This window comes from Nymphaea colorata, chromosome 11 (assembly GCF_008831285.2).
Source record: "Nymphaea colorata isolate Beijing-Zhang1983 chromosome 11, ASM883128v2, whole genome shotgun sequence".
NCBI classification, from domain to species: domain Eukaryota; kingdom Viridiplantae; phylum Streptophyta; class Magnoliopsida; order Nymphaeales; family Nymphaeaceae; genus Nymphaea; species Nymphaea colorata.
In genome coordinates, this window is record NC_045148.1 from 4,552,467 (window position 1) to 4,569,516 (window position 17,050).

The following is a 17,050-nucleotide window of genomic DNA, read 5'->3' on the forward strand; positions in this document are numbered from 1 at the left end:
TCATTAAACATCAATAAACTAACAAAAATATGGTTAAAAATGTAAGAAAAATGAAAAAAAAAATGGTTTAGATCAGTTCCGACCCGAAAGTGATCCAAACGTACCACTGGCATACCGTCGTACTGGTACTTGGGCATATCCCACGTACCATTATGACAAAGATAAGCTCCGACAAAGGCCTCCATTTTATGATACTCAAAGGAGAAAAGTGCGAAGCTGCAAAATAGAATGGACACTTGATATGATGGAATGGCATTCTGACTGCGAATCAAAGCCATAAATATCGTTCTTGGGTTTTATCAGCAAGGTTTATCTCGAGTATTTATCAGCAAAGTTGTTTTTTCTTTTCTTTTTTTTGGAAAATCTCAGAGTTTTTTAAAAAAATAAAAAATCAAAACGTTATGTAACATACAAGAAATGAAAAACTAATAAGTATTGTATTGCAATTAGGCGGTCATGTTGAATACCTAACACAAGAGGAAATAAAACAATGAAACAAAAGTTGAAAAAATAAAAACAGAAAATAAAATAAAAAATAAATGAAAAATCGCAAAAAAATTGTGATAAATTCATTTTTAACCTTTTTTCAATACGTCGCGATATTTTCCTTTTTATCGCTTTCATTTTTTTTTTTTTGTTAACATCGTGATATTTTCAAAAATATCGCGACATTTGTAGCTATGGTATTGATGTGAATAAAGTAGTACAAGCCATTCTATATAGGAGAAATACAAATAAGGAATATAAGCTTAATAAAGATAAGTAACATGGTCATGATTTACAAGTTCTCTATTTAATCGTGACCACATTAAGACATAATTAGACAACAGGGGACCACTGATTGTTGCATATGAAGCACAGAGCAAACAAGTAAATCAAAACATGGTCCCAGAATGAATGTTCAGTACTTTGCACCTGAACAAACACACAACATGTGTGCATGTGTGTCCGTATAATGCCTCATTTCAAAAGCAAAATTATGACAGTCATCCATTACCTTCACACATTCTACTATTGTGTTCCGATGTCGTTGCACTGCCTGAGTATCCATTGTCACAGCCTTCATCAACATGTTTAGAGCAACATATCTGGTTTAAAACAAAAACACTTGTTACATAAATTAAAGCAGCATATAATACTAAGTAATTTCTTTACATTTGCAATTAGGATTAAAAAAGGAAAAGTTGTTGGTCTTGCATCGTGAACTGATCTGTGATGCTTTAGTGCTTACTACACTTTGCTCCAAATGATATCTAAGAATAGTGTTTTCTATGACAAACACTGGATTGACTAGAGAAAGTTGGACTTGGAAGAACCCTATGAGTGCAATCATACATGGCATGCAGAATCTACAAGCTACCAAAAACAATACAATACTATAAAGTATCAACAACAAAGAGAAATTGAAGGTTGCAACAAAAGCAGGGCAAAAGGTTACATTATGTTACACACAGTTAATGAAAATTGTGATAAATTAGATATTTGAACCTTGTAATCTATATAATTGCTAGTGACTCAAATACGAGCACGTTACATGGTTTTACAAGCAGACTCCATATAACATGTTCCTAGTCCTTCTCAATACCTCAAAAATCCGTTAGAACCTTCATTATCAGATTAACCACCTGCTTTTCCGATAGATGAGTTGTGTCTCTAACAATGTTATTCGTATCGTACGATACATACTGTATAGGTTTAGAAAACCTATACAGTACGCTTACGATACACGATACGCTTGTGTATTGTAAGCGTATAGCCCGTATCGTACGATACGGGCAATACACCCCCCGTATCGTACGATACGAGGAAAAACACAAAATTCTTTATTTTTTAAAGTTTAAACACTCCTCCCTCTCTCTCTTCTTGTATTTAAAGATTCCAAGAGACGTGGGAGGGAGAAATTTTGCCCATTTTCATCAAAAATAACCGAGGATCCATCGATTTGGGGAGATATTACCGTTGAATCATGAAAGATGATAACTAAATGTTCTGAACTTATGAAATTGTGATGTAATCTAAGTCATAAGACTCTAAGTCCTAAATTCTATAAAATTTTCAAGTTTAAAATTGTGATGGATGCTTATTATGTTATTTTGAATATATGATTTCTTATTTTAAATGTGTTGTTGATACACATGAATGTTCCTTATGTATGATGATCTTTTTTATATTTGAATACATTTTTCTCGATTTCTGATTTTTTTTATTTTTTCAGATTTTTAATTATTTTTTTTATTTTTTCTGATTTCTTAAAATTAAAAAAAATAATTTTACGATACGCTACGCTACATGCGATACGTTAACAATACGGCATATAGGTTGGCCCGACCGATACGCGTTACACTACACCTTTTACAACATTGGTCTCTAAGCCTTACGACTCAATCATCTTGAGGGCAAACTGGTATAGGTCAAGATGGTGACAAAATTTTGGTGTCCTGACTCTGAGAGTATTTACATGTAAGCTTTTTAATAAATACAGACTTACGGTCTCCTCGAAATTTAGAAAACCAAGCTGGTCACCTTGATACTTCAAAAAAAGTATCATGGAGCCATAAAATCATTGTCACAAATGTTGTTCTCTAATTTTCACCAGGAAAGATTTTTCTCAGGTATTCAATGGAAATTTTCTTTTTCTCAGGAGAATCTCAAGAAGCAAAAAATTAAAAACCTAAAGAAATATAATTTATGAAAGTTTGAGTTGTATACCAATTCTCTGCCAAAAAAATATCGATCAAATCCATAATAATTATTAAAATATTCAAATGGACGTCAAAAATCAAATCTATTTAAAACATTTTTCTGAAATAACGAGAAAATGCAATAAAAATGTGATTTTTTCTTGGCATTTTTTTAAATTACCATAATTTTTTCCCTTTTTCTTTGCACTTGTTTGTTTTCCTTTTTTTCAAACTTTTTTGGAAAAAATCAGCGATGTACATGCAATGCTTAAAGCCTTTTGAAAAAATTTAGATTAGCACTTTAAAATAAAAATGTAGACTTACTTAAATGAAAATTTTCTTCACGGCCAATATGTTCAATTAAAACAAAGAAATACCCCTTTTAGAAATTAAAACATTTGGGGTTTTGTAGAGAAACAAAATAATGGCCTATCTATATCCGCTTTGAAGAGTTTTTCTCTCTTTCCCTCTCTTCTTCCCAAGCCAAGACTCGTCCCTGACATTAGCCAAACAATATATTGAGTAAGCAACACCAAACAGCCACTAGAATCTGCCTGCATGGTATACAAGCAAAGAAAGGCTCATCTCTCTCTTTTTTTGCTTTACTTCCTTTTCTAAGTTTGTGTTTTTAAACACAAACACTAGGTTTAGCAATTATTGTTTACATCTGAGAAACAGAGTTTCAACAATGGCCAAAGAAAATTTAAAATGCACAAAAATTCAATGTTTGTAAAAGTGTAATAACAGTTTTCACAAGTGAATTCTGATAAATTCACCATTTTTGTGTTCTAAATACAGATGACAGAATCCAGCATTTCTGTTCATATGTTGCTTTATTTTCATGTGATGATTCCCTGTTGTTATATGTGGCTCTACCTATATTTTGTACCTTTAAAATTGAGTAAAGATATGGAGACAATTGATTTTTCTCCAAGAGAAAACAATAATTAAGTAGAGCCTAATCAAATAAACCATGGAGCCCCATGAGATGAGATCTAACCAATTGGATCCATAATTGAGCATGTCCAAAAAATATATTTATTTGCAGAGTTATAAATGTTTCTTTCAAATTAAGGATATGTAGGTTTTCTAAAGATAAAGACCCAATTGTTTTCACCTCCAAAAAATTATTGAAGTTATGAAAGGAAGTTTATTTTTCTGTAAATTTCCTGAGGAGAGAGATTCAATTATTCACATGTATACACACACACACACACAGGCGCACACAAGTGCATATATTGTGTGTCTGTGCACATACTTATGCTTACTTTATCTCATTCTATATATGTATGTATATATACACACACACACACACAGAGGCACACACAAGTATATATATTGTGTCTGTCCATATTTGTGCTTACTTTATCTCATTCTACATATATATATATATATATATATGTATGTACGTATTCCAAAGCACCCCTGCAAAAAGGTAATCTAGCTCCACCCCTGGGTCAATAGGTTTGATCTTGTTGAGCAAGAATGCATTCAAATATGTAGAAACAGCACTTTACTGGTAAGCACAAAGCTCACTTTTATGTAAGAATACCATAAGCACCAAACCTAATCCTTCATTCTCAAGTTATAGGTGACATGTGCTGTTTATGCTGTTATTCATTGGTCCATTATTGTTTTCCATCATAGTCCTGTATATGACTTGGCATTAGAACATTTCTCATGCACCATGAAATCTGATATGCCAGGCCACCAGTTTCTTGATTTGTCTACTGAGACAGGGTCGTGTGCCCAATCTGCAGCCAAAAATTTTTGTGTCCCATCATCCATCGATGTAACCTAATTATATCCTTCATGATGGTGATGCATATTTAGATACTTGATTCATCAGTAAACACACATTTTGGTGGTGGTAGTTTGATGCAATATGAACAGTAAACAAAACGATGCAATAATAATGGACAAGATTGCAATATGTCAAGAAACCTGTATATCACTGCATGATGACACAAATAATTCAGTGAATGTGTAAAAGAACTACATACTTTCTCATAATAAACTAGATCAAGACAGACTGCTGAGATCAAATACACCTACAATCTACATGTTAGAAGATACTAGCAAGGTTCCCATTTGTGTTTCCCCTAACTCTCAGGCTGTCACCTAATCCGCTGTCCGCCAAACGGTGGTCAAGGTCTGTAAAGACTGGGCACATCAACTCAACAAAATGCCTCAAACAAAGATTGACCACAGAAGCAAACACACAAACTCAAGCATGCATACGTACGGACTCATGCACAAACACACAGACATGCTAATCAAACAACTACGACATACAAAAAAAAACAATACATAATATACAACACAACCATGCTAACGTGTATAACACCTAATATGTGTGTGTAAGTGTGTGTGTAAGTGTGTGTGTGTGTATATATATATAGGAAACATAGATGCACGTGTATGTAAATACATGTATTAATTATTATAGTGTTTTTATCTCTCTCTCACGCACACATACTGGAAATATTGGCTATCTTCGACTTGACTATGCTCTATATCTGGAAAACATGCACTCTTTCCCTTTAACTGAATTATATGTCATGATTCCTTGCTCAAAAATGTAATGTGAGAGCCAACTCTTAGCTCACATTGTTTTCAACACCAATGGGAAAGCTAACTTTTGAATTAGTTCCTCCAACTATGCTATTCAGTACATATCCTTTAAAGGCTCACGAATATGAGCATGTTTCAGAAGTGATCCAAAAATCATACTATATTCAATTTTAAGCATGAAATTAAAAAAAAAAAACATATTATGTACAATCCAAGAAAAAAACAGCAAATAAACCAGGGCACTAGATTATATAGTTATAAAAGTGTGCCACATTCTATCACATTGACTGCTCATTCAAAGCAACAAACTGGTATAGAAAGAAGAAAAACCTGATATTGTTGTCACGATTTGACAAAAATCTTCCCAGAATGTTAATAGCAAGAACACGGAGCCCACCAATAGCTTCGATCCCCATAATCGTTTCAACACACTCATATAGTATGGCATTTCCAGCATTTTTGTTAGATTCTGTACTAGTGGCAACCTATAAGGAGAAACAAATTAATCATACTGAACCAATTGATGAGTTGTCGAACATGTGAAACAACATTATGAAAGCTACAAACAGATAACAGTAGTATATAATGCAGCTATTATTTTCTTAATATGAGGATCTTACATGGTTTTCTGAAAAACTGTGGAAGTAGAAAGATGAGAAAAATCATGAAGACCTTGCAAATTACTCAAAATAGAAATTATGCACCTATTTTCATGTTGGCGAGGAAGGAGAAAATGGTTGAATGTTGAAGGACAGGACAGTACATATTGGGAACTGGATGGCACCATGTTTTAGTTCAACGTTGACAAGCACAGCAGCATCATATATGTTGTTAACTCATTGACTACTGTTGCACCCAGCATTTTTAGACCCAAATAATCTTAAGTAGACAGAATTAGAATTTGATGATAATCCAAAAGGCTCAAAAGCATCCTGAGAGAGGTTAATGAAGGATACCTAAAAGCTGCCATAACATACAAGCCCTTGCTATGCCAATAGTCCATTTTCGTGCTCAACAAGAAAAAGCAATGGCATACATTTGCCAAAGAGCACTCGAACTTCAGTGCAGAATGAGGAAAACAAAGAAAAATAGATAACTGATAATACGACAATCTAAAGCTATTTGAGAATTCAGTCAAGCATGAGAAAATAGAAAAAATTGATAAATTAGTAGCATCACTTGGATATCATAGCATATACCTGAGCTAGAATATCACTCATTGCATCACTTGCATCAGCGTCACCCTGGCCTAATACTCGGAGTAGTCGCATTACCCTGATCTGTAGAAAGGGATCTGTGATCCCAGAAATATCATATTCTGGAGCATAGCCACTTGCCACCACATTTTTCAGTACCCGAATCAAGTCCTTTGTGTACTGCACTTATGCAGGCCATAACAAAGAAATTCAAATATAGCAGTTTCAGTGACATTTTGTTGTTATCCTTGAGGGAATACTGTGTCTTAAAAATGATATATCTTTACATCAAAGCTCGCAGAATATAATATACCTTTCTTAAATAATCAAGTGCCTCAGTACTGGCTTTGCATATCTCAGTGCACAGCTGAACCCCAGTGATTAGAACTCCATGATGCTTTTCACCAAGCAAGCCACCAGCAGGTTTCATAAAGTTTTCAGCAAGATCTGGTGCTTTTCTGATGATTCTGATAGAGCATAAAGCCGCCTGAAGGGAAGATATGGAAAAATGAAACTTTAGTAATCTACAATGACCTAATAACTTGGCAAGCCCCAACTGTGACAAGGGTAAAGCAAAGAGAGGTGCTTCTCCCAAAAATTTCCAGGTGGACATGAATCATGTTTTTTTGGGGTGTTTTTTTTTTCGTCTTTTCCTTTGACTTTGATGGTTTTCATATGGGAAATTGTTGGCTCAAATGGTGGCCTTTTGGTGGTTCAATCCATTAAAATTGCCAAATAAAAACAAATTAGGTGAAACAAAATTTGACAGCAAGAAAGGTTATGAACGTGCGATCAAAGGAAAATCCCACTTCCTACATTTTCTAGTAACAGAAAAGCCCTATGCCTTTCCAAACAAAATCCCAAGAGTCACCAACTAAGTCACACAGATGCAGGTACAGGTGCTGGTACAGGTATGGATACAGTGCAGAGCACTTTCAAAAAATTTGGGTACAGGGACACGGCTGTACATACACACACTCTTGAAAATTTTTCAGGGCATCAAACAAGCCCTTGGGTCCTTAAATTAGAGTGTGAACAACCTGTAGGAAGCACGGAAACTAGCAATCCCATCAATGAAAGTTTCGCAGACAGAGAAACTTTCAAGTTTGAAGATTCAAAACTAGTAGAAGAAAAACCTTCTTGCGGATATTTGAATTGCTACTCTGGAGTAGCTTCTCCACTTCAGGAGAAAGGTCTCGAGCCATTTCAGCAGAACAAATATTTCCAAGTGCGCAAAGAGCAAGCCCTGCAATATACTGGTTTGAATGATTCAGATCTCTACACATGAGTCAAGGAATTTTCAGTTAATTTTGACTAGAACATTCTGTTAAATCAAGTATAATTGCTAACCTACCTAGCAAAATATTGAAAACATATCAAGTTAAATATGCTAGCTAAACAACGCAGGAGAATATCTCTTTTATAGTAGGATACTGCTTCAAGGAGTTTGTAACAAGCATCAAAACTTCTTGCCGTTCATCAAGCAGTAGCATCAATCCCAAATATCCAATCCGCTTCTCAGGAAATCCAGAAGATGCAATCAACTTAAGGCACTCCATTTGGCCAAAATGTGTTGGATAACCAAGCATATGAATAAACATGAGTTTTGCAAGATTTCTATGGCGATAATCCTGATCATTTTCACTAATAGCAGCACGTATGGCAGCACATTCTTTTCGTACAACAGCACGCTCTTCAGCAGCAGTTTTACATGCCCGTATAGACCGAATCATATCCCTGTAATGTCAGAATAAAGTCATCAAATATAACTGAAACTCAGCTGCTACAGAATTTAGGCACCAGGAACATACTCTGGCCATAAGCATCTAACCTTAAAATTTCCCCATGGAGAACCACTTAGGAAGTCTTATTATGCTAGCAATAACAACTACAGATCCTAGATATTCATAATTAATGTAAAAGCAGAAGCAGAAGGAAACGGGAAAACCAGATAATGGAATGAGTCTGAGCAATCTGCAAATTCTCATGTCAGTTATTTTTTCTGAAAAGTGAAGTTGGGATCAGAGTCAGAGAAAAATGATGAGAAGAGAAAGATGAGAAAGAGATATTAAAAGCAGAAGAAACTCTCTATCCTCTTATACGGAGAATTTTTTCCTGAAGTATGGTATTTGGATGCTGACAATATGGTAACAACCTAATATATTCCTTTTTCTCTTAGCGTCTTTCATTTTTAATTGATTTTTCATAACCCTGGCTTTTTGGAAAAAAAAAAAAAGAAGACAGTTAACCTCATTATATTGAGATTGTCAAGCCAAACCAGATAAGGAATTGCTCTTCTGAACATTTTTGATACATGAGTGTGGGATCAAGGAATCAGCCAAGCACAGCCTGAAACAAGTTGTGTTTGTTCTTGTGCATTTATTACGTTCACAGGTCAAATTTTCCTATCAGATATCAGTTATTCTTGCAACTGTCTCCGGAATAGTGAACATACCATTTGCTTTACATCTAGCCAAAGTGTGAAGTGTTCAGATAGGAATCTAACATTAAGTCAGAGCAAGCTGCAATGTTGAGTGTAAAATTATAGTACTGGATGATTTGATGATAAAAGTCAGTATTGGCTTGTGCAGACAATGGTTTTTTATGCCCATGTAATTTTCATCTCTTTGAAGCAAAAGAATGAGAAATCAAAATAAATCAATGTGCATAAAGCCATAAACCAATTAAGTAAAAATTGAAAATGATGAAAGTGATATGTTCTGGAAGTCATTCTTCTACGGTAAGATGATGTTGTGCGCACAAACCAATGATTAGTGAGAATATTGCAAGTGGTATGTTATTTAAGTCATTCTTCTTCTACGAAAAAGATGAAACTACCAAGACTACATGTGCTTTAATTATGTAGGAAGGTCATTTGGCGACACATGCCATGAGCTATATCAAACTCATCCTGGTGACTCCTGAATAAGCAAACTTTCATTCATCTCGTCATTTCTTTCTCACTGATCTTTCCAAATTGTTTCAGAGCCACTACTTTACATCTTCAGAAAAATCTCAGCAAATCTCGCTCCCGCCAAAGCTCTTCCATGCTTTTTCACGACTTGCTCAAACTAAATCAGTCTAAACTGGAGGAATTGCATTACCAGCTTATGCGAATTGCTAGAACTTACAAATTGTAAACATGAATGTAGACAGTCATACATGACATGCACCGACAACATATTTAAGTGATAATTGGTGTTTCGTTTGTTAAGGTTCACCAGAAGAACACAACCTTAACTGTTTAAATACAGAACAACCAAGATATTATCAAACCTGTTTCCCTCAAACTGATACCGACCTTGACCCATAGATAATGGCTCATTAGACCTCATGTTTCAGAGTCCAACCAGAAGACCTACATTTGGTTTTTCTATAGCAAAGCTTGGGCCACCCTCCATTTGCTCTACTCTGACCTGAGAACCACATTGCCGGAGATTCTGAAAAACCATCAGTACAACTACTGCAATCCACCAAACAATAAATGGCTCTAAGAAAAAGCGGCTATAAACCAACATGGTATCAGGGATGCACTAGGGTGGGTGTCCATTTGGAAGCTCATATGGTCATTTTAGAACCTGTGGGGAAGGAGTGAAGCCCAATTCCATGAAAAAATTCATATTCTTCTCAAATACAGCCCTGATCTCGGACCTGAAGCCTAGTTATCCTCACTTTCCTCCCTCACATAACCAACGCAATGCATCAAAACTTCCTTACAGGTTTCCCCAACAGCGGCACCAGATCAAAACCCAAATCGAACAATTAAAGAAGCTAAAATAATCAATTTGACAACCAAAGTAATGAACTGAATTCCACACAAGCAACATCACGAGCAAAAGGTTTCACAAGAAGTGGACGGATCCCATCGTATCTGAGACCGTAAAACTAGCCAACTAGGAAATGGAAATGAGAAGGGAAATACCGCAGCCGGGTGCCAGAAGAAAACGGATTCATGATGGAACCCTCCGTTGAAGAAGATCCTCCTGCACTTCTTCTTCTTCCTACTTTTCTCCGAGTTGTGATTGCGACTATTCACCCTCCAGCAACCAGACGGAGATGTCACGGCGGCAGCAAATCGATCGCTCTGTCTGCCGCGGATCTGAGCGACGAACGAAACAATACACGGAGGAAGACGGGAAGCCAGCCGATATCTCCCTTAAGTTTTACAGTTACGAAAAGAAAAAACAAAACTGGAGAAAAGCAAATGAGAAGAAGAGAATTTCGGGATTTCGTCGAGAGGAGGACGAAATTCGGCTTCTCCCCTTCTGAGCTTCCCACCGCTCCTCTCTCCGCGCCAGAGAGCACAAGGGATCTGGGAAATTCTTTCGCTCCAGTATGTAAAATTTTGAGTTATACGCGAGCGAACAATGAATTAGAGAAAAAATGACCATCGGCCGGCAGCCTAAGGAGGTCCAGGAATGTTTATTCACGAAAACGCGGCTGGATTCATGGCATATTACAATTGACCGCCCATACCGGGACGAAACGATCGGGACCTGTTTACGTGTTATGCCCATAACAAGCGCCAGCGGGTTATGTTTCCATAAATGCACATGAACGAAAGCGGATCAAGCTTGAAAACGTGTGCTTTAACCAAATGCCTATGAACACAATGCAACAATTTTCTTGTAAGTTTACACAACTGCATGAGAGAAATGGTTGACAACTCTCCTCATTGTTGGTGCACAGACAAGTCTTTGATGTTGGTAGCTACAACCTTGTTGATGATCGATTGCTGCCCCATGTCAATTATGTTGATAGTGAAAAAACATAAGCTTTGACTTTATCATCTTATGAGAGCAATGATCACATTGTCATGAAGCAGTGGTTCTCATGGATGTTGTGTTGATTTCTGATGCAATAACGATTGTCATTCATGAGAAATAAAATCGATACTCTTCCCCTATTACTTCCATTAAACTTTGATGTGATTCAAAATGTTGATTGCCAGTGAGAATTAGAAATGCCCCTTTTCTTCTATGCGTATGGTCTCTAATGGAACCAAGACCTCATTCTTGAATACCCGTGTTCTTGAACCTTGTTCAACGACGAACTGCTTCACTATTGGAGAAGGGGCAAGGATTAGTGAGGATTGCACTATGATGGTGGCTTTTCCCCTTCATTAAACATGTTTGAGATACTGACATTTTGTCGCCTCCATAGTTGGTGAAATGCAAGTGATAACTAGGGTTGTAGATGGGGAATGGGAAAATTCTCACTATCAAAGCATTTATCATCCGTTCAACAAACATCAGTGATGCCAAAGTTTTGTTCTTTGCTGTTGACCAAAATCTGATGGAATGAAGGTATTGTCAATGGTAAAATCTCTGGCATAAGGGAAATTGAAGCCATTTGTTAAAAAATTAGGCAACATGCTTTTAATTTTTCACTTGAAGTCGTGTGATCGTTTGACTTATTCATACTTCCCTCCAAATGGTCCCTATTGTTACTTAGATCCAATTGTTGGTTGGTTCATCATCGGCAGCAGTAGATGGAGAAAAACGGAGAAGTAGGAATCAAGCAGTGGAATCTCACGTGCCTCTACCTCCTCAGCCACATTGCTCTCTCCAACGTCGAAATCTTCTCCAACAAGGTATTTTAATTCAACTGACTCTTCCACCTTTCCTTGTTTTGCATCCTTTGATATGCCTCTTTCTTTGGTGATTGTTTTCATTCCTCTTAGCTAGTAGGGCAGCTAGCTAGATAGACGAATTTTGGGGATTTATCGATGATGATGTCATTCTATGCTATTAACTAAACTAGGCCTGGGCAACGGGCCGGGCCGCCCGGCCCGATTGGGCCGGGAATTTCCCGGCCCGGGCCCGATAGGCCGGCTCGGCCCGTTTAGATTAAAATTTTATTTTTTTTTATTTTTTTAAAATATATATATATATATTATTATTAAATACATTTTATATTTTAAAATTTTGTTTTATAATTAAAAAATATTTTTTAATTTCAAATGGGCAGGCCCGGGCCCGGGCCGAGACCCGGGCTATCGGGCCGGGCCCGGGCCCGGGCCGAGACCCGGGCTATCGGGCCGGGCCCGGGCCAGGCTCACCGGCCCGGCCCGTTGCCCACCCTTAAACTAAACTGAAATTGGATGGACATGAAGCATGTGCATGTGAGAATGTGATCTTGTTTTTTAATTAGTGATACAATTCTATTGATTTTTTTAGTTTAGCTTCGATCTTGTTTTTGATATTCAATCTGTGGGTAGATGGGGTGTACACCCATCGAGATGCTTTCTAGGGAGATGCATGAGCTTCTGATGCTATGGTGACGCTTGACTTACAGAATTATACATGGCACTTCATCTACCTCCTTTGGTTTCGTTTGTGATATTTATGTAGCTCATGATATGACCTCTGTAATTATAAAACGTAATGGAGTTGCGGAAGATGGGTGTTTTATTTCCTTTTCCTTTTCCTTTGTGCTTGTTATTGCATCTATCATTGACTTTGATGCATTATGAACTTGGGAGATGTGGGTCAACATTACGGCTTATTTTTTGCTTTGCAATAACTTATTCTTTCCCTCTTATTGGACTTGCTCCTCTTAGTTTATATACGTTGTTTCTCTACTGTTCAGATTTTAGAGGGAAGAGGAAAAGTAAGGTCGATGGTGGGGCTTCATGCTATTAGAATCACGAGCACATTATGCACATTTTTTTCCTGATACTATCTCTAGCATGTTGGTTGAGACTTATAAAGCTGTGGTTTTTTGGGATGTTTTTTCCAAATATTTTATAAAGGGACATTCAACTTTTGGTGAAATAAGCTAAGAAACACTTAAATTTATCTTATTTAATTTTTTAAATGTAATTCAAAGAGTAGAATGAAAGAAATAGGTACTTAAACAAGTTCTAGTTAAGATTCAACCTGTTTTTGTAAAATTTTCTTTTCAGACACTCCCAATCGAAAGACATTGCTATAGTCACCAAGTCACCCTCTAGGGCTTCATTTGCAGAAACCTAATTATATGCCTCTTTTTTGCTTCAAAAACCCAATATAACCTCAAGGCTACATTCAAAATGAGAAGTGGAAAGTTGAGTTTGACAAAAATTGGTTAAAGGCATAAAAAAAATATCAAGAAGTTGCAAATGGAAGCTCAATTACCAAAGGATTCTAGGGGTAGTACATAGCTAGGTGTTGTCTTATATCAAGCAATTAGTGAAGACAAGAATGAGTGTGTTTACGTATATAGGCAAGCTGTAAAAGCCTGTGATATATTTGGCAAAAGGCCAACTCAAAATGAGCTCCTAATAGCATAATGCTGCCCTTACGGAGTACATAAATTGTATGAATGATGTGGTCAGTGGGTTGCAAAATAAGATGAATGAATTAGAGGTGCAAATCAAAATGCCGATAAAACATGACAACAACCTTAGTTAGCTAATGGAAATGTCACAACCCAATGCACAAACTAGTTCACTAGTAATATTTACTTTACAAGGTGTTGTAAGTTTAATTCTTACTGTACATACTTGTGTTGCTTAATTTATGAATGTGTGTCAACTTTGTTATTGCTAGGTATGATGGTGATAGGAAATAATGAAGGGATGAAAGATTTCTCACTTTTTGCAAATGAAGTTTATTTACAATTGTCATTGGATATGTCTTGTGAACGGACTGCTCAAACTTAGTTTCTTCAGTTTTTGTTGCTATGGGGGTTCAAGTTTTGTGACCCTTGTTCTATTTGTTTCTTTTGTTCATGGATTGTTTACTTTTTGTTACTTCTTTTGGACTGTCATTTAACTTAAATCTATGAATGTTCTTTTAATTATACATTAGACTCTCTCTCTCTCCATATATATATATAGGCGTGGGAGAGAGAGAACCTCAAAATAAGAATAGGTCAATCACAAGCTCAGAACTTGGCTGCAGGGTGAAGTGCATGTATGTGCAGAAGCAAAGTGCCTAATTTCAGCTATCATCTGAATTTTTTGTTACTTCCTTCTTCCATATTCCAGATACCGTGAAATATTAGGCGATGAATAATGGCTTTCTGCATGTTTAAGCAATATTTGCGGCATACCTACATTTTAATTCCTCATGTGCCAAATGGGAAGCTGTTCCTCTAGTGCAGCTCATTGTTGGATCTTATCATGCCTTTGTGTGTGACTGGATACAAGCCAACTGATGGACATATCCTATAAGTGGTTTTATCTATTTTTATCTTTGCATGGTTTTTATTTTTTTGTTAATACTATTTGTGCTTTGTTACGAGTTTATTTACTTACTTTGTTTTTGGTATAATCTAGTCACTTGCTAGTCTAACAGTTAGAAATGTATCCATTGTACTGTCCAAGATATATAGTTAAAAGTTGTAAAATGCCCTAGGTAATAGAATTGGATATACAACCAAAGAGTTCTTTGGATGCCTGATCAGATATGAAATGATATATGTAACTATGTGTCATCTCTTACTAGGTTCCACTATAACAATCCAAATTTGATTTCCATAGTTTCTATTACTAATGCACATCTTTCACCACAAGATGAATGGTGAAAATATTGCATTCAATGTATAAATTCATATGCATTGCAGAAGTCACAACCATTAAAGAGTTTGTGAAATTTTACCAAACACTAGATAAAGCCATTAAAGGGTTAAACATGTGGGCAAGGGCTTCAAACTAAATCAAATGCTTTCCCTTAATCTGATTCTCACTTACAACTTTTCTTTCCTCTAAATGATAGGGTCCGATGAACTTTTTGTGGTGTTGTAGGTAGCAAACCTCCTCTATCACCATGATCTTGACACTTCACTAGACCATTCATTCGGTAAGAGCGACGAGCAATGTGTACAAAGGGCAGAGACATAGTCATTTTTTAAGTGTGTCAAAGAGTCATGTAGAGGTATGTGTTTATTAAAAAATCTATTAAGATAGGATGCAAAATAGGAGGGGATATTTGTTTGAAAATTTTTACAATGTGATTCCTACTATTTGTCTAGGTTGTTAGATTTTAAAATGTTGGTGATCCTTGTAATTGCACTATTAAAATGTTGGTGATCCTTGTAATTGCACTATGTTCATTCTATGGTGGAACATTTTGATCTATTTCTCAATTAAAAAAATCTGGCTTTTCAATATGTATACTTTTCTAATTATAGGTTTATTGAGTTTCGTAGTACACATCATGGTGATAGGCCATTAGGAGATCATGCATTTGTAGTTGCACATTACTGTCACAAAGGTGGCTCATTTGTAGACTCTTCAAAGCTGCTTATAGAAGATGGAGAGTTGCTTTGTGCATGGCAAAACTAGAGGGATCCGGTAGATCAAGACTTTTCTTATGCATCCAAGGATCTGGTAGATCAAGACTTTCTTGATGCATCTAGGGATCCATGCCCAACGAGCATGTTGGTTGAGAGCCCCTAAATCCATGCATATGTCAAAGCTCTGAACCATAGAAAGTGCACTTGAGGAGGTCCACACATACAATGAAGGGGCGAAGCCAATGCAGGTTATTTAAAAAACAAGATCAGTTGTTACCTACTTAATGGTAGAGAATAGATTTGTTGTGTTGTAGAATACTTCAAAAATTGACATAAATCAGATGCATGAGACCACTCATTTTCAATATCACATGAAACTAAATGTTGAAAAACATATTTAAATAGCAATCTATCTGTCAATATTATAAATGTAGAGTTCCATTGAGTAAGAACATCTTAGTTTAAACCTTTTTTCTCATTCAAACTCATGACCTTTACACATTACTTCAAAGCATTTAGTCGTTTTGGTGATCCCTTTATATATTTGACATTGTCACAAATTTTTGAAATTGTAACATCTATATCATTCATACTACTTTTAACCATGAAATTTATAATATTTGCACCACAACAAACATGAAATTGTTTCCCTCCCAATGAAAATGAAATATTTTTTTTTTTTATGGTCATTTTCAGTAAACTTATTCCACTATCATTTGTTAAACATTTATCAGCAGTAATGGGATACATCTTCAATTAAATTTTTCATTTAATAGTAATGCACTCTGATAAAACGTCACATATACAACTTACATTATGTAGTGGAGGCACATGTATAAAATCTAGTATATGAGAGTGCAATTGTCAATCTCTATCAATATATTGTACTATTACACACAAGTATCTTAATGTCTGTTGTGAGGACCACATATCAAATGTTAATGAAACTCGATGCACAAGATTATTTATAACTCCTTGATATATCATTTTTTTCAGTCTTAAATATTGACTAAACCTTTTCTGTAAGTGTTTTTCTAGAAAATGGAATAAACCTTGAATTACAATCTTTTAGAAGATCGTTATGATATTCATATTTTTGCAATGCTGAAAAAAAAAGTGCATGCATTATTGTATACTTGGCCATACATTTTTTTATAATCACCATAACAAATTTATATAGGCATAAAGAAGTTGTACCAAATTCACTAACTCCAAATGGCAAAGTTAGTTGTTTTTCATCAATAACTTGTTTCTTTGCACTTATATCTCATGTCAAATCATGAGTTATGTTGTCACGAGCTTGCCTATGATAGTTTTGTTAATTAGTCCACTGGTATGACTCCTTTCCATATTTTCAATGTGAGTTTGCTTGAGTTT

The 17,050-nt window shown here is 35.8% G+C and overlaps 1 protein-coding gene across 1 annotated transcript in view; it reads right to left on the reverse strand.

Moving 5' to 3' along the window:
* The window catches only part of LOC116264045 (AP-1 complex subunit gamma-2-like), a 32,016-nt gene extending 21,204 nt beyond the window's left edge, over positions 1-10,812 (reverse strand). The window contains exons 1-7 of the mRNA XM_031643961.2: positions 10,374-10,812; positions 7,886-8,188; positions 7,588-7,729; positions 6,765-6,938; positions 6,455-6,631; positions 5,586-5,740; positions 998-1,088 (exon numbers count right to left, since the gene is read on the reverse strand). Of these exons, the coding sequence (XP_031499821.1) occupies positions 998-1,088; positions 5,586-5,740; positions 6,455-6,631; positions 6,765-6,938; positions 7,588-7,729; positions 7,886-8,188; positions 10,374-10,405 (1,074 nt within the window). The 5' untranslated portion in view covers positions 10,406-10,812. The remainder of the gene's footprint in view (positions 1-997; positions 1,089-5,585; positions 5,741-6,454; positions 6,632-6,764; positions 6,939-7,587; positions 7,730-7,885; positions 8,189-10,373) is intronic.
* Between the last annotated feature and the right edge of the window lie 6,238 nt (positions 10,813-17,050).